Genomic DNA, 26,505 nt, shown 5'->3' on the forward strand with positions numbered 1-26,505 from the left:
GGCTTTATTGTGCTGAATCACTGCATTTTGGTCCACATTTCTGATTACTGTTCAATAAAGTACTCACAATTCCAAATCCCACTTAAATCCTTTAGCATTTGAGCCTGTCACAAAACTCAGCAACCTAAAACGTTCCCTTTTGAGTGTGGATTTAAATCAGCTAGCTTAAAAACGATACCTGAAAGACTATACTGTGAGTACATGAGAACATTTCGATGGCGATGGCACACTAGGGAATCCTCTCGGAAACAAGACAGCACGCTAAAGCCGCCCTGCTCCTGCACCCCACACGACACATGGCTAATTTAGAAGCTTTCTAAAGGAGGACGAGGAGGCTGATTCACAACGTTGGCAATCGAGAAAATAAAACAAAGAACAAAAAAAAAATCTATCTAAATCGCATGTATTTACATGATGAGAAATTTCACAGAACAAAACCACCATCTAAAAAGTACTGCTTACGGATTCAAATATTTCTTGCTTCTTCACAGACAGACAGTGCCAGATTGGATCCAGTTATCAGCATTGCCAAAGGACTTGTAAATGCTCGGAAAGGTTCTTTCCAGTTAGTGTGTATGGCTGTCCGTAGGGCTAGTAAACACAAAGCAGAAAAAACAGGGCGAGTACCAGGTAACGGCAGGCCTGCAGGACTTCTCCCCCTCCGGTCGTCCCGTACTGAGCTGTGTTCGGGGCTGTAAACGAGACGAGAAAGACATGATCAGACACTGATTACTGAATTCTTCTTCTGCTGGCAGTTGCTAATGCTCGCTCAATTTGCACTCCTTTTTTTAACTTGGCAAAGCTCACAGTCGGAGCTTCGAGCTTCTGCTACCTTGTTTTAAACTGAGACTGAACGAGTGCCAGTTGTTGCACTGCCAATTACAGCTGTTACAGGGGTTAGATAAACAGATTCTACAGGATCTCTACAATAAGACTGCTCTCCTGCCTGGTATTGATCTAAACCTTTTTACTCAGACTCTGCTTATAAGCAGACAGCTTACTAACAGGTCACTGTTCCAAAAAAGCATCTAAATCATATAACCATTACTTAACCATTACTTCTCTGGCTCAGCATCACTGTGTCCTGGGTCAGAGAGTCTGTGTCAGCGGCCTCGTCAAGCACTCAACAGTAACTATTGGTCCTGTCTGAGGAAGGAAATGCTGGATTGTGGGTGTGCTTTAGAGCTCCCTGTTAAAATCCACTGCTGGCTTTTAAAATAAGGATCGAATGCCTTTACAAATGCCAGTGTGGGTGCTGTACATGTGGTGGGTGCTGTAAGTGCAATAAGGAATCAGATGTACCCAAGTTTGGAGAGAGAGAGTGAAAAGAAAATGTTAAATCCTGCCTTTTGTGCTACAGTCTGCTTTCACAGGACTTAGCCAACAGGAAGACTTTATTTAGGTCTTTATCTGGGTTAAATAACCTTTATAAAAATAATATTAAAAATAATCATGTGTACACCAGTTGGCCACTAGTCTTGGCTTAAGTACCATAAGGAATTGGACATGTCTAAGTTTGGGGAAAGAGTGGAGAAAAAATATTAAACCTGGGTAGAAATCCTGCTCTGTGTGCTACAGTTCATTTGCAGAGGAGTTAGCCAATCAGAAAACTTTATTCTGGATGTCATCTGGGTTAAATAACCTTTATCAAAATATTGAAAAATAACCACTTGTACACCAGTTGACCACTGGTCTTAGTTTAAGAAATGGACATGGCTTTTTCCATCCCATTCTTTCCACAATTTTTCAAATTTTCCTTGCAAACTAGTCATATCCAATTTCTCTACTGCTGCTGAACTCCACTCTGACCGAGTAGGGCCATGACTAAAACATGAGTAGCCATCTCCGACATGAGTAGCCAATCACTTCTTTTCACTTGGCCAAGGCGAGTTACTATGGATGCATTTTCTCCCTTTTTCTCCCGATTTTTAGTGCGTCCAATTTTTACACGATTGCGTTACACTTCCTCTCTACTGGTGCTGACCCCCACCCCTGATTGAGGAGAGCGAACTGACACATGTCCCCTCCGATACGTGAGCAGTAGCCGACTGCATTTTTTTACCTGCACCAGCTGAGTTCATATGCAAATCAGCCTTGTGCACCTGCCACTCCCACCTCTCCAGGAGCACATGTTAGAGGGAAGTTTGTTTTCAGTGGGTAGCCAACGCCCCTTATGATGATTCATTCTGTTAATTAGCCCCAGCTGCCCCTCATCTGAGGACATTTAAGAGGGGAGCTGGGGAACAGTCAGTTGTAGACTGCATCTGAACTCTGTTTGGTCTGGTTTGTTACCAGCGCCTTGTTACTTGCTCCTGTCTGGTTAGTTCTTGTTCCTGTCTTGTTAGCCTGTTTAGTCTGTTTGGCCCTATTTAACCTCGTTTAGCCTTGTTAGCCCTGTTAATCTTTGTTTCTTAGCCTTAGCCTTTGTTTGTTTAGCTCTGTTTAGCCTAGTTTAGTTCTGTTAGCCCTGATTAACTCTGTTAGTTTCTGTTTGTCCTGTTTATTCCGTTTGCCCTTGTCCGTGTGCTTATTATTACTAGTCTTGTTTAGATTAGTCATTAGCTTTAGTATTCGCATAGGTTTCGCATGTGTTTAGTTAGCTTAGCATAGGTCTTGTTAGTTTGTCTTGTCTTGTTGTAACCTGTCTTGTCTTTGTTATTATTAAATATATTTCATTTACATCTCTGCGTGTGTGTCCGCCCCCTTGTCTGTCATAGCCCAAAAGCGTCACAGAGACAGGGTGGCAATTTATTACAGGGATTCACATGTTTACTTAGGTTACTCACACCAAATTGGAAAAGAAAGGCAAGAGGGAAGCAGAGAACCCAGTGGAGAGAAGAAATCGGCAAAATTAATTTTGCGGACCGAATCCATCCATACAGTCTTTGTTCAGAAGTTTGTACTAACAGTATGTTCAGGTTAATTGTTAGGAACAACAATGGGCAAGTTGTAGCCTAGCGGTTAAGGTACTGGACTAGTAATTAGAAGGTTGCTGGTTCAAGCCCCACCACTACCAAGCTGACACTGTTGGGCCCTTGAGCAAGGCCCTTACCCCTTAATTGCTCAGACTGTCACTGTAATGTAAGTTGCTTGGATAAAGGCGTCTGCTAAATGTAGAAAATGTAAATGTTAGGAAGCTAAGCTGGTTTAACCATACACAGTAAAAAGCACAAATGTAGAACATTTTTCAATCCTAAACCCACCTACAGGCTGTGAATCACTTCATGGACAAATGTGTATTTGTGTTTTATAGGTAATACTATCTTGCACTGACTTTCCTTCAGTCTGGATCTACAGGGTTGCAGTAAAAAGCAGATCTGTGACTGGCTGGCAATGTACATTTGTAAATCTAGGTTCAATTTGAATGTAACATTTTGCTCAGGGTTATTTTGTCAAGCAAAACCAAAGAAATACACACGTCATTGGAATTTATAACTTTGTAAAATATAATGACAAATGTCACATGTACCCTGGTTTTACAATGATGGAGCAATACTGGCAATGCCAGTGTTCAATCTAAAAGTTGTCCAACCTTGCTGCAATAAATCTTTAAAATGAATGAAAAATGATTTTAGAGTTCGTTGTTATTCTGCTTTTCCCTGCACTCGAGTGGGGGAAAGCAAATCCTGAATTGCAGTGGTGCACAACACACTATCAGCAGCAACATCATCTACAGTCTTCACAGATGATGATGTAGAGCAAGGACAATATATTTCATTTACCTCACCATTATGACACAAAAATAAAAATGTCATTGTGACTCATGTGAAAACAAAAACAGTGTAAGGTCTGTAAGGTATGCTGCGTCAGTGAATGTCCATGTTGTTATCTGGTATGTTCACATAATTTCAGTGAGTCGACACAGATGTGAGAGGTAGAATTCATCAGGTTCTTCCCCAGAGCAACACTGTGTTAGTCCAGCGCTCACCAGAGATGCATCAGTGCAGGTGTGAGGGTCTAGCAGCATTTATCTTTACTACAGGGTTCTACACTACTGTTAATGACAGCCACTGCCCTACCTACAGAGATTAGTGCTGCGTGTACACACACACACATACAAGCACCAGGTGTTATTCTAATAAAATTGGATGTTCCTGTTTGTATGTTCAGTCTCATAAAGTAGATGAATACATTGAGATCAGTGAAAGTGTATATTATACACCGATCAGCCATAACATTTAAACCACCTCCTTGTTTCTGCACTCACTGTCCATTTTATCAGCTCCACTTACCATATAGAAGCACATTGTAGTTCAACAATTACTGACTGTAGTCTTTTCCTACTTTTTAACCTGCTTTAAAAAGTAAACCTGTTCTTCAATGTTCAGGACCCCCACATGACCACTACAGAGCAGGTATTATTTTGGTGGTGGATGATTCTCAGCACTGCAGTGACAACGTCATGGTGGTGGTGTGTTAGTGGATCAGACACAGCAGCGCTGCTGGAGGTTTTAAATACCGTGTCCACTTACTGTCCACTATATTAGACACTCCTACCTAGTTGGTCCACCTTGTAGATGTAAAGTCAGAGACGATCGCTCATCTGCTGCTGTTTGAGTTGGTCATATTCTAGACCTTCATCAGTGGTTGTTGGCTGGGTATATTTTTGGTTGGTGGACTATTCTCAGTCCAGCAGTGACAGTGAAGTTTTAAAAACTCCATCAGCATTGCTGTGTCTTATCCACTCATACCAGCACAACACACACTAACACACCACCACCATGTCAGTGTCACTGCAGTGCTGAGAATGATCCACCACCCAAATAATATCTGCTCTGTGGGGGTCCTGGGAGAGTCCTGACCATTGAAGAACAGCATTAAAGGGGGCTAACAAAGCATGCAGAGAAACAGATGGAATACTGACTAAATGTGCTTTAATTTCACTTTAAATGTATGTGAGTTAAATAGACATGCTGTAGTATACTTAAATTGAATTAAATATATTTAAAATAGTCCCAATTTAGTACAGTTTAGTACACTCAATACAATTAAAGACACGCTGTTGTATTATTTTTGTACAACAAAAGTATAATAAGTACAAAAATAGTTGTTTCATGTTAGCACTCTTTAAGTTTATTGATCAGTAGTGTGACAACAATACACTATAGTGCACTGTAGAATATTAAAGATTAGTATACTTAAGTCTATTTTGTTTACCAGGGTGTGTACCTGTTTTATCAAAAACTTGGATTTGCTTATGAGAAACACACAGTAAATGATATGTGCAAAGTTTTCTGCTAAACTCAAATTCCACCTCAAATTCCACTTCACTGCAGAAATGAAATGCAGCCGAACCACCCGGCAGGTTTTACTTCCACCCCGGCTTTTTATGGCTCTTAAAAGATCAGGATGTATTACATGTGTTCTTCACTCTGTAAAAACGCACAACATTATTACAGGGCTGAACGCGCTGACCAAAATGGGATGCGGAGGGCGTCAGAAATGAGCACTGGCTGGAAAATAGAGCAAATTGGGATGATGTGTGGAGGATGCATGGTCAGGCTGGGTACAAAAAAAAAAAAGTGAGCGAGAGAGGGGAGAGAGTCAAGAGGAAATGGGCCTGCGGACTGCGCCTTCATTCAGCCTCTATCCACAGCACCGGATAATGACACACTTTTTGCTAGGCAGTGGGAGTAGAGCTTGTCACCATGGAAACAGCTCACATCCTGCACTGGCCCCTTCACCAGAGTCGGGAGGCATGAACAGACTTACAAGCCGAACGAAACCTTTCGAACCTGCTGCAGTGTCTACCCCCATTATCTTAAACAACAACAAGTCATGTGGCTCACAAAAGAACAGTACATACAACAGATGAGTACTTTTACCACGCTCCCACTGGAACCGCTACCTTCTTTTAAAAGAGAGCAGGGATTCAGAATTACGGCTTAAAGAAGAGAATAAAATTTATTCGGCACAAAAAGTAATTAAAGAAAGCACTTATATTACCTGCTCAGTGGCAGTGTAAATGTTGGAGGCTTGTTTAATATCCCACTGAGTCCTAATCGTTCCCTGTTGTTTCAGTGATGCAGGTTGTTACTGCACTTGCTGTTTTAATTAACTTCACCCCAACACCGTTAGAGAGTGTAGCTCCTGATTACTCTACACCCGAACTCATAGAAAAAGAAAAGAAACCGCAGTTTCTGTTGAAATAAATGTTTTAGAGAATCAGAGAAGCCAGAGGGTTTTTAGCCATCCATCAAACAATACACAGATCAGGCATAACATTATGACCAATTTCCTAATATTGTGTTGGTCCACCTTCTGCTACCAAAACAGCCCTGCAACTGTGATGCACTGTGTATTCTGACACCTTTCTATCAGAACCAGCATTAACTTCTTCAGCAATCTGTTGGATCAGACCTCTCCACGTGCATCAATGAGCCTTGGCCGCCCATGGCCCTGTCGCCAGTTTACCACTGTTCCTTCCTTGGACCACTTTTGATAGATACCGACCACTGCAGACAGGGAACACCCCACAAGAGCTGCAGTTTTGGAGATGCTCTAACCCAGTCGTCTAGCCGTCACAATTTGGCCCTTGTCAAACTCGCTCAAGTCCTTACGCTTGTTTATTTTTCCTGCTACTAACACATTGACTTTGAGGATAAAAGTAACAGGTGCCATGATGAACAGATAATCAGTGTTATTCACTTCACCTGTCAGTGGTCATAATGTTATGCCTGAACGGTGTATGTCTTGTAGTAAGCCTGCAATATTAATAATAGTTTATATTAAAGCATTTGGCTAATTATTTGAGACAGAATACAAACCAAGTGACCAAGGAACAACTGTTTTGCTCAACAACCCAACAGTGGCAGGACTGGTGATGGTACGGTTTAAACACTTACTGTTTCGTTTACTCCAGTACAATCCAGTATCCAGCTGAGCTAAATCCAGTGGTTGAAACCTTTGCCTATCTGAAACACCTGTCTAGTGTTTTCTAGACTTTTTTTATTAACAGGGCTATATAACATGACATGTTTCAGACACTGCTTTTTTAAAAAGGAAAACATTAAATGGACACTGACTAACATTAAGACCCTGAGTTATTAAAGCTTCAAGCATAAAGACCTAAAAGTGTACAGAGGACTTCACCTTTCAGGACCAGTGACCACAAAAGTATGGGTTTTGTGAATTGGTTTTTACATACAGTAAATACAGAAATGAGTCAACACAAATTTCATCTAGCAAACCTAAAATACTGTGTACAAACTGTGTCATCTACTCTGATGATCTGGTATCAGGACTTCTGTACAGTGAAAGGTGGATTGTCCTACAGTGGATCTTGGTTCCATTCTTTTTCATGGGTAAATTATGCACACATGCTCAGACATCTATGTGTTCCTAGTTAAGTGATGCTTTTTGCATAAAAAACGAACATCTGTAACAACAGCACAAATGCTTGCAGGTAATCTACACACTCCGACATCATGTTACTACTCTTCACTTTTGTCGTGCAACGCCCACTCCGTTCCCAAAAATGGGTGGAAATGCGGGTCGGTTCTCTACAAAACACCAAGGTTCGAAGAAACCTGAACAGAACCGGTTCAAGAACCAGGGTTTTTTTTAGTGGAAAAGCGCTATCAGTTATTAAGGGTTTGAGCATAAGGACCTAAAAGTCTACAGAGGACTTTACTTTTTGGGACCACAAAAGCAAGGGTTTTGCAGGTAGGCATTTAAAAATTATTATAAATGCTTCTAAATGCAGTAAATACAGGGATGAGTCAACACAAATGCCATCTAGCAAACCTAAAATACTGTGTATAAACTGTGTCATCTACACTGATGAGCTAAAAGATAAGGACAGCTGACCTAACATGCTCTCAGAACAGCTCTGTCCTGCTGAGACATGGACTCCACACAGGAAATCTGAGTCTTATGGAGTCTTGTGGAGTCTGGTATTAGGACTTATGTACAGTGAAAGGTGGATTGTCCTATGGTGGATCTTGGTTCCATCCCTTTCATGTATAAATTATCCACACCGACCATGTGTTCTTGAAAAAAAACAGGACCGGTCGACCTCCATCCATTTCTGTGATGTCCAGTTGTGATGCTGAGTGCCCACTGTACAGTAAGTGCTTTAGATCCTATAATATCCTATCCTATCCTATCCTATCCTATCCTATCCTATCCTATCCTATCCTATCCTATCCTATCCTATCCTATCCTATCCTATCCTATCCTATCCTATCCTATCCTATCCTATCCTATCCTATCCTATCCTATCCTATCCTATCCTATCCTATCCTATCCTATCCTATCCTATCCTATCCTATCCTATCATCCTAAGCAGCCTTGGACACAGAAGGTTTCAATGTGTTGGCTGTTTGCAAATTATGCTAATAGGTCATCTGTGAGATGTGATAAGGTGATGTTAATAAAGATATTACATTTGTGCTGCTTATTGTTTTACTAATGTTTGGAAGAACTGGGATGGAGACAGCAGACGCTTCACTGACCATGATGGAGTAGTACATGAAAATGAATCTGATACTTTTTTACGTACGCTAACAACAATTAGTGCTGATGCTTTTTCTTACTTTCTTTGAATGGTTTTGGATTTCTCCTTCTCTCTGTTGTATATGTATGTAAGAGTGGGCATAAGAGTGGCCATACGCACAAGATGTATGCATTAGCAGTGTTTATTTTTAGCCTAACCAGCCAGATTGTTAGTGGTATAAAGAGTATAAAAAGGATGAAGTGATATAGAAACCACCGGGCATTATGTTCAAGGTGTCTATTTCACACTCCTAATCACTCAGCTTCACTAGTGCCACTTTTCGTGCTCTAATATATGTCCATGTAAAATGACCCTGTCCCAAATTACCCTCAAAGCTTTGGATTACCAGTTGTGCACACTCAAAATGAGTTGGATCTATGTTACTTGAAGAAACTCAAAATTATAGTGCAGAATGAATGATTTTAAAAACCATAACATTAAAACCACCTCCTTGTTTCTACACTCACTGTCCATTTTATCAGCTCCACTTACCATATAGAAGCACTTTGTAGTTCTACAATTACTGACTGTAGTCCACTGTTTCTCTACATCTTTTTTACCCGCCTCTTACCATGTTCTTCAATAGTCAGGACTCTCCCAGGACCACTACAGAGCAGGTATTATTTAGGTGGTGGATCATTCTCAGCACTGCAGTGACACTGACATGGTGGTGGTGTGTTAGTGTGTGTTGTGCTGGTATGAGTGGATAAGACACATCAATGCTGCTGGCGTTTTTAAAAACCTCACTGTCACTGCTGGACTGAGAATAGTCCACCAACCAAAAATATCTAGCCAACAGCGCCCCGTGGGCAGCGTTCTGTGACCACTTATGAAGGTCTAGAAGATGACCAACTCAAACCGCAGCAATAGATGAGTGATCGTCTCTGACTTTACATCTACAAGGTGGACCAACTAGGTAGGAGTGTCTAATAGAGTGGACAGTGAGTGGACACAGTATTTAAAAACTCCAGCAGTGCTGCTGTGTCTGATCCACTCATACCAGCACAACACACACTAACACACCACCACCATGTCAGTGTCACTCCAGTGCTGAGAATGACCCACCACCTAAATAATACCTGCTCTGTGGTGGTCCTGTGGGGGTCCACACCACTAAGGAACAAGGTAAAAGCAGGCTAAAAAAGCATGCAGAGAAACAGATGGACTACAGTCAATAATTGTACAGTAGAAGTACAAAGTGCTTCTGTATGGTAAGTGGAGCTGATAAAATGGACAGTGAGTGTAGAAACAAGGAGGTGGTTTTAATGTTATGGCTGATCAGTGTATGTGCTTATCAAGTTTATGACCAGAGCAAGAAAGGCCTGGGTTCAATTCCCCGGCTGGGCAGTCAGGGTCCTTTCTGTTTTGAGTTTGCATGTTCTCCCTGTGTCCGTGTGGGTTTCCTCCGGGTGTTCTTTTTTTCGTGCCACAAGTCTAAAAACATGCAGTCGGAACAATTGGAGCTACTAAAGTTGCCTTAAGTGTTAATGCGAGTGTGTGTGTGTTTGCACTGTGATGGACTGGTGACCTCTCTGGGGTGTCTTTCACTCAATGAATCAGCTCTACCGTGACCTTGACCAGGATAAAGCGGTGGTAAAACAGACAATGAATGAAAGTTTAAAGGGATTTTTACGTTTACATTTTCAGCATTTAGCAGACACTTTTATCCAAAGTGACTTACATTACAGTTACAGTACACAGTCTGAGCAACTGAGGGTTAAGGGCCTTGCTCAAGGGCCCAACAGCAGCAACCTAGCAGTGGTGGGGCTTAAACCAGCAACTTTTGGATTACTAGTCCTGTGCCTTAACCACTAGGCTGCAGCTTGCCTGTTGGTTATTTAAATGCTGTTTTTCTTATTTACATGCATTAAATTACATAATTGTATTTGCTGATTAGTTTTTAAAATCCTATTTCTTTGACTGTACATGTAAATCAGTGCTCTTGGTTTGATCACAAGTAGACCAGGGCCTGAGATCAAATTTTTTAATAATTATTGACTTGTAAAAGAATCAGGGCATCTATCCACTGACCTCTGTGGTGCAAGCAAACAGTCCCATTTCACAGTGCACTGATTGCAAATTTGAACAGTGATCACAGAAATATGGAAACTAGAAAGACAATTTACATAAACAGAACGGTGAGAACCTTTCCTCGTTCAAATAAAAATAAAAAATGTTAGTCTTGAATGAGTGGAAACACGGAATTAGCCATTTCCCTGTCGTTTCATTTCCCTCTATTTGTTTTGCATGATTTAGTTAGCCACTTAATTCTGGTTAAGCACGGTGGTCTTGACGGCGTGGATCTGCAGAAACCAGTGAAAGATGAAAAGAAAGGTCAACAGCCCAGTAATCAGCGGGCTATTTTAATCCCTCCGTTCCTGTTGACTGGCAGAAATCTCTTCACTAAGCTGCCTAATGAATTCTGCTCGTCCACTCGATGCTTTCCTTCCTTGTAACAGTTAGCTGAGTCCCTCCCACCTTACATAGAGAATAAATCCACAGAGCTGCTGGGCCACTGAGCAAACACATTATACCATATAAGTACAGATTAGTCCTAATAGCAGTATGTAAGGATATTCTCAGTTTTAAACTAATATGTTTACACTGTCTTTAGTCCATTATGCTTATTAAACACATTTTAAATAAGTATGAGAAACCAAAATTTTTAGATGCATGAAAAGCTGCATGGTGGTGAAAATAAGTGGCTAATGCCAAGTTCACACTACACGACTTTCCAAGTCGCCAGATCGCTGTACAGTTTACACTACACGACTGGATCTCTTGTAATCGGGAGTCTTTCAAGGCGATGTGGCTTTCACACTACACGACTGATCGGCGATAGGGGGTTTCACACTATACCATCTATCACCAACTGGAATCGCAGGTGAGCTTCTTTGGTCTCCCAAACTACGTTTTGTCATGAAAACAAATGCAAAAGTGACGAATGGTTTAATGACATCACGTCCAAAAATGCACGTCAACAAGTAGCGAGCGATCAAAGTTTGTGCGCTGATGTGCAGCATAAAAGCAAGGAGAAAAAATAAATGAATCTGAGTGGGTTTGGCTTGGATTGTTCTATAGTGAGTTGGAGGTTATTAAATATATTTTTGCGATGCAGCGTTGGTGTTTTGTAGAGAGCGATAAGGTCAGAAATACTGTAAAACGTGTGTGTGTGTGCTGATGTATTCTGATATAAACTATATTATGCCCCTGTCCCACCTTTCTATACCTCCTCCCCTGCATTTCCCCTCACCCCGTATCTTGCGTTCTCATTGGCTGTTCGACATAGCACTCATTGCCAGTCGGGCAACTCAGATCCAGATATTTAAGAAACTAGAAATCTCTCTTTGGTCACTTGGATCGAGTTGTTGAGTAGTTCACACATAGCGATTGAGAGCCAAGTTTCGATCGCCGAGGGAACACCGAGTTGCTCCAGAGCCGGCAAATCTAGCGCCAACCAGTCAGCAAGCGAAAATCAGGGCAAAAAATGGTGTCGTGTGAACTAGGCATAAGCTACCTAATCATTTTTTTCATTCCTATGTAGACAGAAAAACCCTCTCCTAGGCTAAACTTTGCTGACAGTTTTGCTGACGCATTTGTCAACATTGGGACAGTGGTAGCCTAGTGGGTAAAGCTTTGGGCTATCAATTGGAAGACTCTTGGTTTAAACCCAGGATCTGCTATGCAGCCACTGTTGGGCCTTTAAGCAAGACTTTTAACCCTGTCTGCTCCAGGGGTGCTTCCAAATAATCTGGGATATGCAAAAAAATAAATTCATTGTACTGTACATGTGTATCTGTATATATGATAAATAAAGGCCTTCTTCTTCTAATTAAATAATAATAACAAATTAAATATATTAAGATAACAAAACAGCTCCTTCCTTTGGTGTATCCAAAAATGGCTTAGAATGTCTTGGTTGAACTTGCCTCCCATTTCTTCCTGTTTACAGACGTTGTAAACTTGTTTCTTTCTGAACATAAATCTTATTGTCATGACCCAGAATGTAAGCAGAACCTTATTCTAATATGAGTTACTCCCTCATGCATATGCAGACAAAGCACCTTTGTCAGATTTTTTCTTACTTTCATTTTTATTTTATATAACATAAAGCTAAAGCTGGCCCCTAGAATGGACTGTGTATTTATTATACACATTAAATACTGTATATTAATTGTGTGTACATTTTCTTGTAATTTAAGACTAGATTAACCCTAAAACAGCTGCAAGCCAAGTATTGACACATTACCCCACTGCTGCGCTCTTCCCTGTAGTTGCCAGGATCAGAGTTAAAATAACAATGCCTGCCTACAAAGCCAAAAAATGGACTAGTCCCTTGCTACCTAAAATACTTGTTTAACCCTGTTATGTATCTTATACGTTTTAACAAGCCACAAGTCTGAACTGACTTAATCCCAAATGACTAAAGGAAGACACACATTAAAGCTATTTTATGTACACCGATACAATGATCAGCCATAACATTAAAACCACCTCCTTTTTACAAACACTGTCCATTTTATCAGCTCCACTTACCATATAGAAACACTTTGTAGTTCTACAATTACTGACAGTAGTCCATCTGCTTTGTTACCCCTCTTTCATGCTGATCTTCAATGGTCAGGACCCCCACAGGACCACCACAGAGCAAGTATTATTTGGGTGGTGGATCATTCTCAGCACTGCAGTGACCATGTCATGGTAGTGGTGTGTTAGTGTGTGTTGTGCTGGTATGAGTGGATAAGACACAGCAATGCTGCTGGAGTTTTTAAACACTGTGTCCACTCACTGTCCACTCTATTAGACACTCCTACCTAGTTGGTCCACCTTGTAGACGTAAAGTCAGAGATGATTGCTCATCTATTGCTGCTGTTTGAGTTGGTCATCTTCTAGACCTTCATCAGTGGTCACAGGATGCTGCCCACGGGGCGCTGTTGGCTGAATATATTTTAGGTTGGTGGGCTATTCTCAGTCCAGCAGTGACAGTGAGGTGTTTAAAAACTCCATCAGCATGGCTGTGTCTGATCCACTTATACCAGCACAACACACACTAACACAGGGGTTTTCAACCTTTTTAGGCATGCGGCCCCCTTCGTGAGCCAAGCGCGACTTGCGCCCCCCTTGCACCATGCCCCCCTCCTCTTGATGAAGCACGGCTCAAGCGCTGATGCCAAGCGTGGCTATCGCCACGCCCCCCCTCCCCTTGATGAACCACGGCTCAAGCACGGATGCCACCATTTCATAATGATAATCTCGTAATGCCATGCCCCCCCAGTCAGCTACTCGCGCCCCCCCAGAGAAGTACTCGCACCCCCCCAGGGGGTCGCGCCCCACAGGTTGAAAACCCCTGCACTAACACACCACCACCATGTCAGTGTCACTGCAGTGCTGAGAATGATCCACCACCCAAATAATACCTGCTCTGTGGGGGTCCTGGAAGAGTCCTGACCATTGAAGAACAGCATGAGTCAGTAATTGTAGAACCTACAAAGTGCTTCTATATGGTAAGTGGAGCTAATAAAATGGACAGTGTAAACATAATTATAATAGAGTTTAAACAACCAGACTAACACAAAACTATTTTTAAACAATACATTCCAAATACTATGATTCACAAACAAATCTGCACTTGCTTGTCACACCAGTGTATACCGCTCAACTGACTGGCACTCTGAGCGAAGCATTTTCAGGGAATGTGCTCCGCCGATGGCTGGCCGCATCTCTTCCCCCTGGAGCCAGGTCTTCCACAGCTTTGAGAGAAGAGTTCAATGTCCTTGAACATCAATCAGAGCCCTATTGTTCCCAGTACTGCCCCTGGAGGGAAAAACAGCTCTCACCAAGCAAACGAGAAAAAGCCTCAGCCGGGTCTGAGAGAAACCAAAGTGTAGCCCAAATCTACAATCCTGTGTTACAAATACACCCCCGAAATTTCTTTTGAGACTCTCTGTTCTTTATAAAGTGCATACAAAGCCCCTCTGGAGAATTTATAATGGAGCAAACATGAGAAAACTGTTATTTTAGCTTTACTTTATGCAAGCACTGAACAAGTCTTTGTCATTATTGTGTTAAGTGCACTTTATGAAGTGGGGTGCTACGAGTCATCAATAACACCTGAAATTTTTTCCGCTCTCACATTTTCTGTGGCTGTAATGTCACTTCTGTGAATGAGCGTAACAATGTGCCGTCAAAAAGCAATAAGCATTGGATGAGGTTTACAAACTGGCGAGGTGAAAACGAACTTACAAATGTGAACACATTCAAACGCTATTGAACTGCACTTGGCACTTAGGTGCGATGATTCTGTGAACAAATTTGACACCGACGAGGACAAATAGTTTGTGCAGATTGAGAACATTTCCATGAGTCATAAAACAGGCATAAAAGCGGGATATTTATATAAGACATATAGAGGCAATCAAAAATATTTCACCACAGTAGTGTATATTGTGTACATGTAAAAATGAACAATAATAAATAAGCATAAATAAATGTAATGTTTTATTTATTGGTTTGTACAAACTGGTAGTTTGGTAGTCCATTGGTAGTCCAAAAATAATTCATGAGTTTTGGCAGATTGCTTTGATTAGAACAGAATAATGGACTCTAGTGCATGCACCTCTAGGAAAGTAATCAACATTGGAGTGTAAAAGCATAACACTCACTCACTCACTCACTGTCTTAACCGCTTATCCAATTAGGGTCGCGCCTGCTGGAGCCTATCCCAGCTTTTCAATGGGCGCAAGGCACACAGTTACACCCTGGATGGGGCGCCAGTCCATCGCAGGTCAGACACACACACCCATTTACCTATAGGGTAATTCAGTGTCTCCAATTAACTTGACTGCATGTTTTTGGACTGTGCGAGGAAACCCACGCAGACACGGGGAGAACATGCAAACTCAGCACAGAAAAGACCCGGACCGCCACGCCTGGGGATCGAACCCAGGACCTTCTTGCTGTGAGGCGACAGTGCTACCCACTGAGACACCGTGCTGCCCATAAAAGCATAACATTAACATGTAAAGATACTCTAATCACGCTTACATTTACAGCTCTACATATGTCACATGTACTGCTTCAATTAGGGCCCTACTAAATTCACGGGAAAATGTGCCTAATTTCACGGACCTTGTTTTTTGTTTGTTTATGCATTTTCTCCCCTTTATTATCTACCGACTTTTAGCATATCCAGTTACCCAATTGCATTATGCTTCCTTTATACTGATGCTTTATACTTCCCCATCCTGATTGAGGAGACCGAGATTGACACACGGTTGACATGGTTCCCCTCCACTAATGCCGACCCCGGCTCTGATTGAGGAGAACAAAGCTAACCCACGCCCACTCAGACACATGGGCAGCAGCCGTATGCATCTTATCACTTACACTTGACGAGTGCAGTGCAGCTCAGCACTGTGTATGGAGAGACACACCCTGTTCAACGCACTCCTTCCCCGCCCCTGTGTAGGCGCCATCAATCAGCCAGCAGAGGTCGTAATTGCATAAGTTATGAGAGAGAAACCCTATCCGGCTTAATATCCCACCCCTATCTGAACAACAGGCCAATCGTTGTTCATGTGGCTGCTCAGCCCAGCCGGCAGGCAGAGCTGAGACTTGATACGATGTATTCGAGATCCCAGCTCTGGTGTTCTAGCATGTGTTTTTACCGCTGCACCATGAATAAGGTATAACCTAGCTGTTATAACTGGGAGATGTAGTATGTAAGTGCATTTTAAATGCTTAACCAAATAATGATAGTGCACAATCTGTATATTTAAAAATAGACATCATAGCTTACTAGCTTCACCACTAATAAATCTATCAAAAGCAAACAAAACAACAACAAAAAAGATTTATTCCAACATAGATCTTAGTCAGGAACACACTTTAATCTAAGCAGGTTTCATAAAAACTCATGGCACTATTTCTCTCAGATAGATCGAGTACAGAATAAAAGCTGTCAGGTCATACAGTCTGTCCACTAATGCCATTACACCACATCTGCAGCCTAAAATTGATGGCCGTTCATTAGCTCAGCTATTTACGGTGGCAAATTACAGTTTGTGTCTACATAATATTAATTTTATGATGAGGATGACAGTGTTGGTGCAATAAAAGCTTGTTACGGCTGTAATGGAACATCAGAGATAAGAGCGCACCGGGCTAGATGAGACTGCAATCTGCATTCACGCTTTCTCTGGCATTAGTGCTTCATTTCCTCAAGCTGCAGCTTTTCAGCTAAATTGAGCTTGGTACCGCCTACAAATTGCAGATTTTAAAAGCTGCTCTTCATTCATTCAGTACAATCAGTAAATAAGTAAGTTCTGAATAATAAATTATACTTTACTGTATGTATCGATGGGAAGTTGATCAAATACACACCTGATGGGAACGTGTAGCCTAGCGGTTAAGGTACTGGACTAGTAATCAAAAGCTTGCCGGTTCAAGCCTCACCACTACCAGATTGCAACTGTTGGGCTCTTGAGCAAGGTCCTTAACCCTCAATTGCTTAGACAATATACTGTCAGTAATGTAAGTCGCTTTGGATAAAAGCATCTGCTAAATGCTGAAAATGTAAATGCAATGTATTTGAACCCTCCCCTCTCCCCCCTTTGCACCCAGTTCAGTAATGGCCACTTGGAACTCATCTCTCTCTTGTCACCGACCCTCCCCCAACCTCGGTCAATGAGAGCCAAGGGTGTTACACGCCCCCTTCCAACACATGCACAGCTGATCGCTTGCCTGTCTCACAGAGCACAGTATCACATCTAGAGAGTCATGCACTGCCATCAGCGATCAGCCACCAACTGTGCAGGTGCCTAAAACGGTCAGCAAAGAGCACCAGCAATGAGGAATCCTGTTTCGGCCATCATCCCACCGCAACAGACACAATCGTGTGTCCGAGTGGGCGCCCGGCCTGCTGATGGTAGAATGAGACTCAAACTCGAGAGCTTGAGATCTCTGCATTAGTGGGCTAGTGTGTTTTACTGTTACCCTTCCTTCCTCCCTCCCTCTTTTGGTCATTTGTGTCCTCTGTTTTCTCTTCAGCTTCTCTGTTATCTTCTAAATTGGTACACTGTTATGATCAAGCTTCACAAGCTCTGCAAAAAGCTGCCCAATTAGCAAAGTTTAAAATCAATGTTGTTTCCTGAATAATTCTAAAACACAGTAATTCACTGACAAACATTAATGTAAAATGGTTAAAATTAGGATAAAATTAATTGCCCAAACTGATAATGAGGTGCAGCTCTTATTTCTCCTCCCTACTGTGCACAGACTTTATACTTTATGTGTTTTCTTCCCTTGTTGAATACGTACATGATGTATGAAAGGGCTTGTTTACACACATACATTTAGTTTGAGTTGCCAGATACAGCTTAAAACATTTAGCCTTTTGTTCTGCATCACTCATCCCATTGGGTCAACATTTATAAGGCAGTTTCACTATTGTCTTTGGTTTTCTACTTTTCTATTAACTACTTTTTTTATTTTTTATAAAAAAAATAAGTAACCAACAAAAATTTAATAGTTTTTAGGCTTTAGTTAAGAAACTTACATTTACTTTTTTAGCATTTAATATACACTCTTATCCAGAGCGACTTACAGAAGTGCTTCCACATTATTTTAAGATGATATGAAAGGTTAGTAAGTGCATGTTATTGCTCAACCTAAGTCACATGTGTCAAACTCAAGGCCCGTCACATCATGTTATGTGGCTCACGAGAGTTTAAAAAACATACGATTGTCTTAAAATTCACTGTAAAAGCATACATAAACGACATCTCCCACAATGCATGCTGATTCTATGACCTGCAAAGTGGCAGTGTTTCCACATCAGTAATCCCAAATAATAATAATAATAATAATAATCCCAAAATGTACAAGAACAGAAAGGGAATTTAATGAACGATGATAAAATGAATCAAATTCAAGAAGAAAAACCGGTACGTCTCTAGGGTTATGAGGCCGTGTCTGTGGTAAAGGAGTACAATATAAATGTAGATATACATTATAAATATACAGAATAAATTTTGCATTTTGACACCAAACACAGAATTTAGCCTCAAAGAAAAACAACAAATTGTCCAAGACTTAAAAGGCAGACTGCAATCACAACAGGACACGTTACAATCAGCCCTTTGTTGGCCACCATAATGCAGATGTGGCTCTCAGTGAAAATGAGTTTGACACCACTGAACTAAGTGCTTAGTAAAGAAGTAATAAAGTTCTTTAATCATCTTTTGAGGACAGCAAGAGACTCAGAGGGAAGTTCGTTCCACCAGTTGGGTGAATGTACAGAAAAGAGCCTTGATGCATCTCTTCCTTGAGTTCTGGCTGGAGGATCAAGACAAGCAAGACTAGTGGCTTAAAGGTTGCATGGTACAGATTGGGTTTTTTTTGGAAGTTCTCGAAGGTAGCTTGGGGCTGGTCCATTTTTGGCTTCGTAGGCGAGCATCAGTGTTTTAAACTGAATGCGTGCAGCTACAGGAAGCCAGTAAAGAGAATGTAGTAGTGGGGTGATGTTGCAGTGTTTAGGTTGGTTGGAAACCAGGCGACTGCATTTTTAATTAGTTGGGGTTTAATAGTGGACATAAGAGTACCTGCTAGGAGGGAGTTGCAGTAGTCCAGCTAGGAGTTACAAATGACTGGACAAGAATCTGAGTTGCTTCTTACAAACAAAATAAAAATAATTAAAAATAATAATAATTAAAAATAATAATAACTGAGATGTATTCTCATGAGACCAGCCACCATTCTCTTAATAAGATTTAATGTCTGGGGTAGGCCATTAAATAATTGGCAGAGCAGTGCCAGGGTGAAGCACTAAAACTTTAATGGATTTTCACTTGGATTAAATATCTGGTGATTTTCAGACTGTATCCTAAACTCCTCTCCTGTCTCCTGCATTCCTAACAACATTTAATGCACTACATTAATGTGTAACTAAACCTTACAAAGTGCTTATTAGATACACGAGGGATCTTCAAAAAGTTTCCTCACTTTTATATTTTGGTTGGAAATGGTGAGGGTGGGAGGAGTAGTAATAGGTCATGTCTGAGAGGCTGAGAGACTCTTATAGTCCGGATTTAGCTTCATCTGATTTCATCTGAAGTTTTAAGGGGAAAAAGATTTTCATGTGATGATGTGAAAGCAGTGGTGCATCAGTGGCTACATGCTCAACCAAAAACATTTTTTGCTGATGGCATTAAAAAGTTGGTACGACGCTGGGAAAACTGCATCAGAAGGAGACTGTAGAAAAGTGATGTCATTTGTTTTAAAAATTCTTAAAAGAGTAACGAATGGGCAAGACGAGACAAGAGGGAGCGGACACAAGGACAAGACAGACTCACTAAACAAGACTTCTAACTAGAAACATTAATCAGACTACAAGACAAGATACCATAAACAAGATAACCATAATACTCTTGACCATGAGCAAGCAAACCAAACACCAAAAGAGTCTCCACTGAAGGATCCACAGCTGCTCCCTTAAATGCCCTGAGCATTACCTGCAACGAGGAGCAGCTGTGGATCATTAGCCACATTGACCAATCATGGGCTTGTTAAGTCTGACGTCACACGTGACGTTCGGACCATTTCCGGGTCCAAACGCAAACAACTATGATATGATAAGATAAGATAAGGCTGAACCTCTGAACCTTTTTATATATATTGTAAAAGCAATATTGCACTAATTGTAATTTTCTATGTTTATTGTCATAAATATTTCCTGTTTGGTTAAATAATACTTATTTGAAGTGGAGACTTGGTATTTTAACTATTGATAATTTTTCCTGGTAATCAATGTATGCTGTTATTCATTAGTCCTCTTTGGTTAGCCCTTAAGAGGGCAGAATTGTATTGGCTCTATATACGGAAAATATATATAAAATATACGGAAAGAAAGAGGACGCGGAGCAATAGATTTTTTACCGTAGTTTTGTTTGTTATACGCCAATTGCGAACATATTGAGTTTTTATTTTGTTTTTATAAGAAACTTGGATTAATGGATAAGCCAATTTAAGAAGAAAGTTAAAATAAATAATGTTTGTGGAAAACTTATGGAACTCTGTGTCGCTGTCATTGGAAATTGGGTTTACAAACACGAGTCATAAACTTCTAGTCCTTCTCAATAGCGATCTGGACGAGAAAAGGTCTTTTATATATATATAGACAAGATGTGCAGTACACTAGTTCATGTCATTATTTAATTTCATGTCAACTCATCAAGAGGTAAGCGGTCATATTTTTAATTCATTACATGAAAACTGACATTTCTGACTCTTTGGTTTTACTTTTAATCAGTATAGCTTATAGCTTATAAAAATCAAAAATCCAGGATATCACATGTAAATTATATGAACATATTACATGTAAATTAAAAACAGCTTGAAACACGTGTAATGAATATACAATTTGACAGTTTACATTAAATTATGAACAAAAATATTACTTCATGATATCTAATTGCAAGAAAAGCGGTAGAAAGACAGTTGGGTAGTTTTTTTCCGTTTTTTTCAGCACTGTGGTATATTGAAAATACGAGGGGTCTCAGCCAACTTGGACCCGGATGTGACGTTTCATAAGGTCGACACGTCACGACTTAACAAGCGGATTAGGAGAAGGTGTTGGCCTGACATCCTAAACAAATGTGCTCACAGAGACATGGGTGTGACACCTAGACAGTCAACATGCTTTGGGAGCACAGAGGGGCTGAATTCGTGACATAGAGTTAAAAAAAGTGTGAAAACTTTTTAAAGAACCCTTGTACTATGTAACACAACAGTGTGTGATTTGAGACACAGCCACTTTGAATGATCAAGATCATGAAACCCTTTTCTACAGAGTTTATTTCTGTCAGAATAAAATACTCCATGGGAGTTACTGGAATGTATCAGTGCAGCTAAAATTTTTATTATTAACTAATAAAAACGTTACTTGTGCTGCCATTTAACCACAACTAGTCCATTATGCATTATGATATACACCGATCAGCCATAACATTAAAACCACCTCCTTGTTTCTACACTCACTGTCCATTTTATCAGCTCCACTTACCATATAGAAGCACTTTGTAGTTTTACAATTACTGACTGTAGTCCATCTGTTTCTCTGCATGCTTTGTTAGTTCCTTTTCATGCTGTTCTTCAATGGTCAGGACTCTCCCAGGACCACCACAGAGCAGGTATTATTTGGGTGGTGGATCATTCTCAGCACTGCAGTGACACTGACATGGTGGTGGTGTGTTAGTGTGTGTTGTGCTGGTATGAGTGGATCAGACACAGAAGCGCTGATGGATTTTTAAACACTTCACTGTCACTGCTGGACTGAGAATAGTCCATCAACCAAAAATATCCAGCCAACAGCGCCCCGTGGGCAGCGTCCTGTGACCACTGATGAAGGTCTAGAAGATGACCAACTCAAACAGCAGCAACAGATGAACGATCGTCTCTGACTTTACGTCTACAAGGTGAACCAACTAGGTAGGAGGGTCTAATAGAGTGGACAGTGAGTGGACACGGTATTTAAAAACTCCAGCAGCGCTGCTGTGTCTGATGTCAGTGTCACTGCAGTGCTGAGAATGATCCACCACCTAAATAATACCTGCTCTGTGGTGGTCCTGTGGGGGTCCTGACCACTGAAGAACAGGGTGAAAGCAGGTTAAAAAGGTATGTAGAGAAACAAATTGACTCCAGTCAGTAATTGTAGAACCACAAAGTGCTTCTATATGGTAAGTGGAGCTGATAAAATGGACAGTGAGTGTAGAAACAAGGAGGTGGTTTTAGTGTTATGGCTGATCAGTGTATGGAAATGCTGGACATTCCAGATGAATTTAATTTGTTTTCTAAGCTTATCATTTTGTTATTTGTGGCTGAACTTGTCCGCTTAAGAATTTTCACTACAGGTATTACTGAAGACTGAGCGTTCAGAAATTTAGCTAAACACTCTCGTACGCTAATGCTTCAGAAAGCTCATTATTTCCACACATGTACAACACCGAGAAACATTTGGCTGTTTCCTGTAATCAAACGGGCTCAAACAAGCATCTGAGCTCTACGTGGAGGGCTTTCGGCATCACAGTTTTCAGTACATAATCACGCCTGAAGGGGTTTGATTAAGCTGTAAAGGCCTGGAAACTTAATATGCACAAAGGGAAACACAAATGAAGTACAGCTGCCATGTAAGACGCGGTAAACATCGCTATCAGAGGCTCTATCTCTCTGCAGGCAGCTTTGTCCTTCATCCCTGGAGAGAGGTCAGCGGTGGGTGTGATGTTGCGTGGTAAAACCGGCTGGGGTTAGCTATCAGCGGAACATCTGAGCCGTTTTCTGCATGCTTTGTCACCCGTATCTCTGCCTCAGCTGCTCTTTGTGTTGCTCTGAAGCATAATGCTTTATATAACCAGTGCATAGCAATGTGTCTGACCGCATTTTATAAGCATTAATACGTTCTAATAAAATCTGGATAAGGCTTTAGATGTGTGCCAAACTTTACTGAATTTCAGAGGTTTAGCCACACAGATTGCTAAAAAGTGTTGAAAATCAATGCTCCAAAATAAACTAAATGCTTCGAACTTCGGAATGTAGCAACGATTTAGCCTTTTGCAATGTCTCTGAACAAAACAATCCATAAACACATCATGTGCTGAGTTTAGTGTGAAGGAATTGTGGTCTGCACAGACCTTAACCCTAACCCAACTGAACATCTTTGAGATGAACTGGAATGTCAATTACAAGCCAAACCTTCACGTGCAACTTAAATACTTGACCTCACAAATGCTCGTTTGACTGAACAGCCACAGATCCACATAGACAGACAACAAAATCTAATGGTAAGCCTTTGCAGAAGAGTGGAGGCTGTTATAGCTGCAAGGAGGGGTGGGGCAACTCCATATTAAAGCCATTGTTTTGAAATACAGTAAAAAGTCCAATCAACTCAGGGTTAAGTGTCCATATACTTTTGACTTTATAATGTACACTGATCAGGCACAACATTATGACTTGTTTCTACACTCACTGTCCATTTTATCAGCTCCACTTACTATATAGAAGCACTTTGTAGTTCTACAAATACTGACTGTAGTCCATCTGTTTCTCTACATACTTTTTAGCCTGCTTTCACCCTGTTCTTCAATGGTCAATGGACCACTACAGTGTTAGTGTGTGTTGTGCTGGTATAAGTGGATCAGACACAGCGCTGGAGTTTTTAAATACTGTGTCCACTCACTGTCCACTCTTTTAGACACTCCACCTTGTAGATGTAAAGTCAGAGACGATCGCTCATCTATTGCTGCTGTTTGAGTTGGACATCTTCTAGACCTTCATCAGTGGTCACAGGATGCTGCCCATGGGGTGCTGTTGGCTGGATATATTTTTGGTTGGTGGACTATTCTCAGTCCAGCGGTGACAGTGAGGTGTTTAAAAACTCCATCAGCGCTGCTGTGTCTGATCCACTCATACCAGCACAACACACACTAACACACCACCACCATGTCAGTGTCACTGCAGTGCTGAGAATGATCCACCACCCAAATAATACCTGCTCTGTAGTGGTCCTGGGAGAGTCTTGACCATTGAAGAAAGGCATGAAAGGGGCTAACAAAGCATGCAGAGAAACAGATAGACTACAGACAGTAATTGTAGAACTACAAAGTGCTTCTATATGGTAAGTGGAGCTGATAAAATGAACAGTGTGTGATAGACCGTACAGAAATTTTTCAGCAAAAGATGCAAAAAGCCAAGGTATGGGGGTGCATCCGTGTCTAAACAGATCATTAGTCTGGCAGAATCCAGATCCTATAGTGTAGGTTTGCTTCATATAGGGTTGAGGTCAGGTTCAGTATTGTGTCGGGTTTTGTATTGAATAATGTGAGCTGTATAGAGGACGACCAGATAACAGACAGACAGTATACTGGAGTGAGCTGTAGTCACTCAATGCTTCGTTTATTCCATGCACTGCTCTCAGCCCGGGGTTCATCACCAGAATACTAAAATCTATTCAGCATGTGCATATGAGCTTCATTCAGGGAACATTTTCTACAGCAACACTAACCTCATACACAATATGTAAGCTATAAGCTATTAAAATATTCTCTGTGATTGCTCTGCATTTCTTATTTGTTAATAGAATATTTCATGCGTTAATGGATTGATATTAAAATAACTGTGTATGTAATATGGATATTGGATACTGGATGTGTAATTTAACAAAGACGGTGCAATCACATATCTGAGAACAGGCTGTAATAATAATGAAACCCTTTTAACATTTCCAATAGCACAGGCACTATTTATTCAGATGATATTTCCAAAAGAAGCCAAAATTAGCAGAGCTGGAGTGGGTGGTGAGGCTGTTAAATCGCAGAAGGTCTTGAGAGAAATGGGATTTTCTTTCTACAGCCAATCTCGACCTGTAGTTTCAGGGCAAACACACAGGCATAAAAAAGGAGCCTTCAAATGTCATCACCGTCAAATCCACTCCATCCTTTCTTCTGCTGCACTATCCTTTCAGCCACTTTGACACAATCTGTGGGACTTACAGAGCTGCATAAATACCAAATCCCCGGTAGAGACGTGTGCACTTTAGCTTGATATTGATGCTGTCAAACTCCTGCTGCTTCAGGTCGGGAAGTATTTTATACCTTTATGCTGCGGCCACTCGGCGCAGGGTCAGAAATTATTGATCGGTCTTACTTGATGATTCTTGACAAATTAAACCAGAATATTGACCCTTTATACGACCCCCTTGGGCAGGAGTGACACAATTTAAACCGCAGCACCTTGAGCTGTGTTAAAACCCAGTCAGGTCAAGGAAATCATTAAACCTGTGACCATGATTTACTACAGAAGAGACAAAAAAAGAAGGGAATAAAATGTATAATTTACAAACAAGATCTATGGAAGCTTGTTTTGTCTATTTTGCATTTTGCATTGCCTTCCTGTCTACATGGCAAACTGGGCGGCATGGTGCATGGACGTAACTCCCGGGGGGGCGGGGGTGAACGACATGAACTCAACCCTCCACCACACTGCCCCCCATTGGCTGCACTCGCCAGGTCGTTATTATTATATTACAATATTATAGCGGCAACATGTGAGTGACATTCAGCTCAGCCAATCAGAATGCAGCACTTGGTTTATACATGTGTGTTCGGATGTTCTGCAGTTAGTTAGTTTTGTGCCCCAGCATTGAACCCAATAGGTAGTTCAGGTGCTGGAGCTAGGCAGTCTAAAGTGTTGTAACGTTGTTCATTAAAGTCCTGACTAAACAGTTAAAGGGAACTCTACCTTGTCGTGTACTTTTATTCCCACACCTCCACCACCGCACGCAGCAAAAGACCCGTAGCATCCCCGCCGAACGAGCAGCACTCGCAGCGGCTAGGTGAGCGGACCCGCTACAGTAGCAAGTGGCTAATGCTAGCGGTAAAGTGCGGCGATAACGAAAGTAAAAACACGACATTATTTTAGTTGATTAAAATAACTAAAAGACAATGAAATATCAGAATACATGTAATCAAAATTTACACGAGTGCACAGCAAGGGATTTTGGGAATCTGTGTAACCTGCTTAATGTTACTAGAGCAATATAGTATATATATATATATATATTTGCATGTTCTCCCCATGTCTGCGTGGGTTTACTCCGGGTGCCCTGGTTTCCTCCTGCTGGAGCCTATCCCAGCTTTTTAATGGACGCAAGGCACACAGTCACACCCTGGATGGGACGCCAGTCCATCGCAGGGCAGACACACATACACACACACACACACACACACACACACACACACAACCACATCCATTCACTTATAGGGCAATTCAGTGTCTCCAATTACCTTGCCGCATGTTTTTGGACTGTGGGAGGAAACCGGAGCTCCTGGAGGAAACCCATGCAGACACGGGGAGAACATGCAAACTCCACACAGAAAGGACCCGGACCGCCCCGCCTCGGGATCAAACCCCAGCCCATACTGAATACAGTGCTGGGAAATCATCACCCCTTACTAGTT

General features: G+C 41.3%; 1 protein-coding gene across 1 annotated transcript in view; it reads right to left on the reverse strand.

Annotated features, from left to right (window-relative positions):
- Positions 1 to 450: 450 nt before the first annotated feature.
- The window catches only part of negr1 (neuronal growth regulator 1), a 329,263-nt gene continuing 303,208 nt past the window's right edge, over positions 451 to 26,505 (reverse strand). The window contains exon 7 of the mRNA XM_062997981.1: positions 451 to 692. Within this exon, the coding sequence (XP_062854051.1) occupies positions 592 to 692 (101 nt within the window). The 3' untranslated portion in view covers positions 451 to 591. The remainder of the gene's footprint in view (positions 693 to 26,505) is intronic.

Source organism: Trichomycterus rosablanca, chromosome 6, assembly GCF_030014385.1.
Source record: "Trichomycterus rosablanca isolate fTriRos1 chromosome 6, fTriRos1.hap1, whole genome shotgun sequence".
Classification (NCBI taxonomy): domain Eukaryota; kingdom Metazoa; phylum Chordata; class Actinopteri; order Siluriformes; family Trichomycteridae; genus Trichomycterus; species Trichomycterus rosablanca.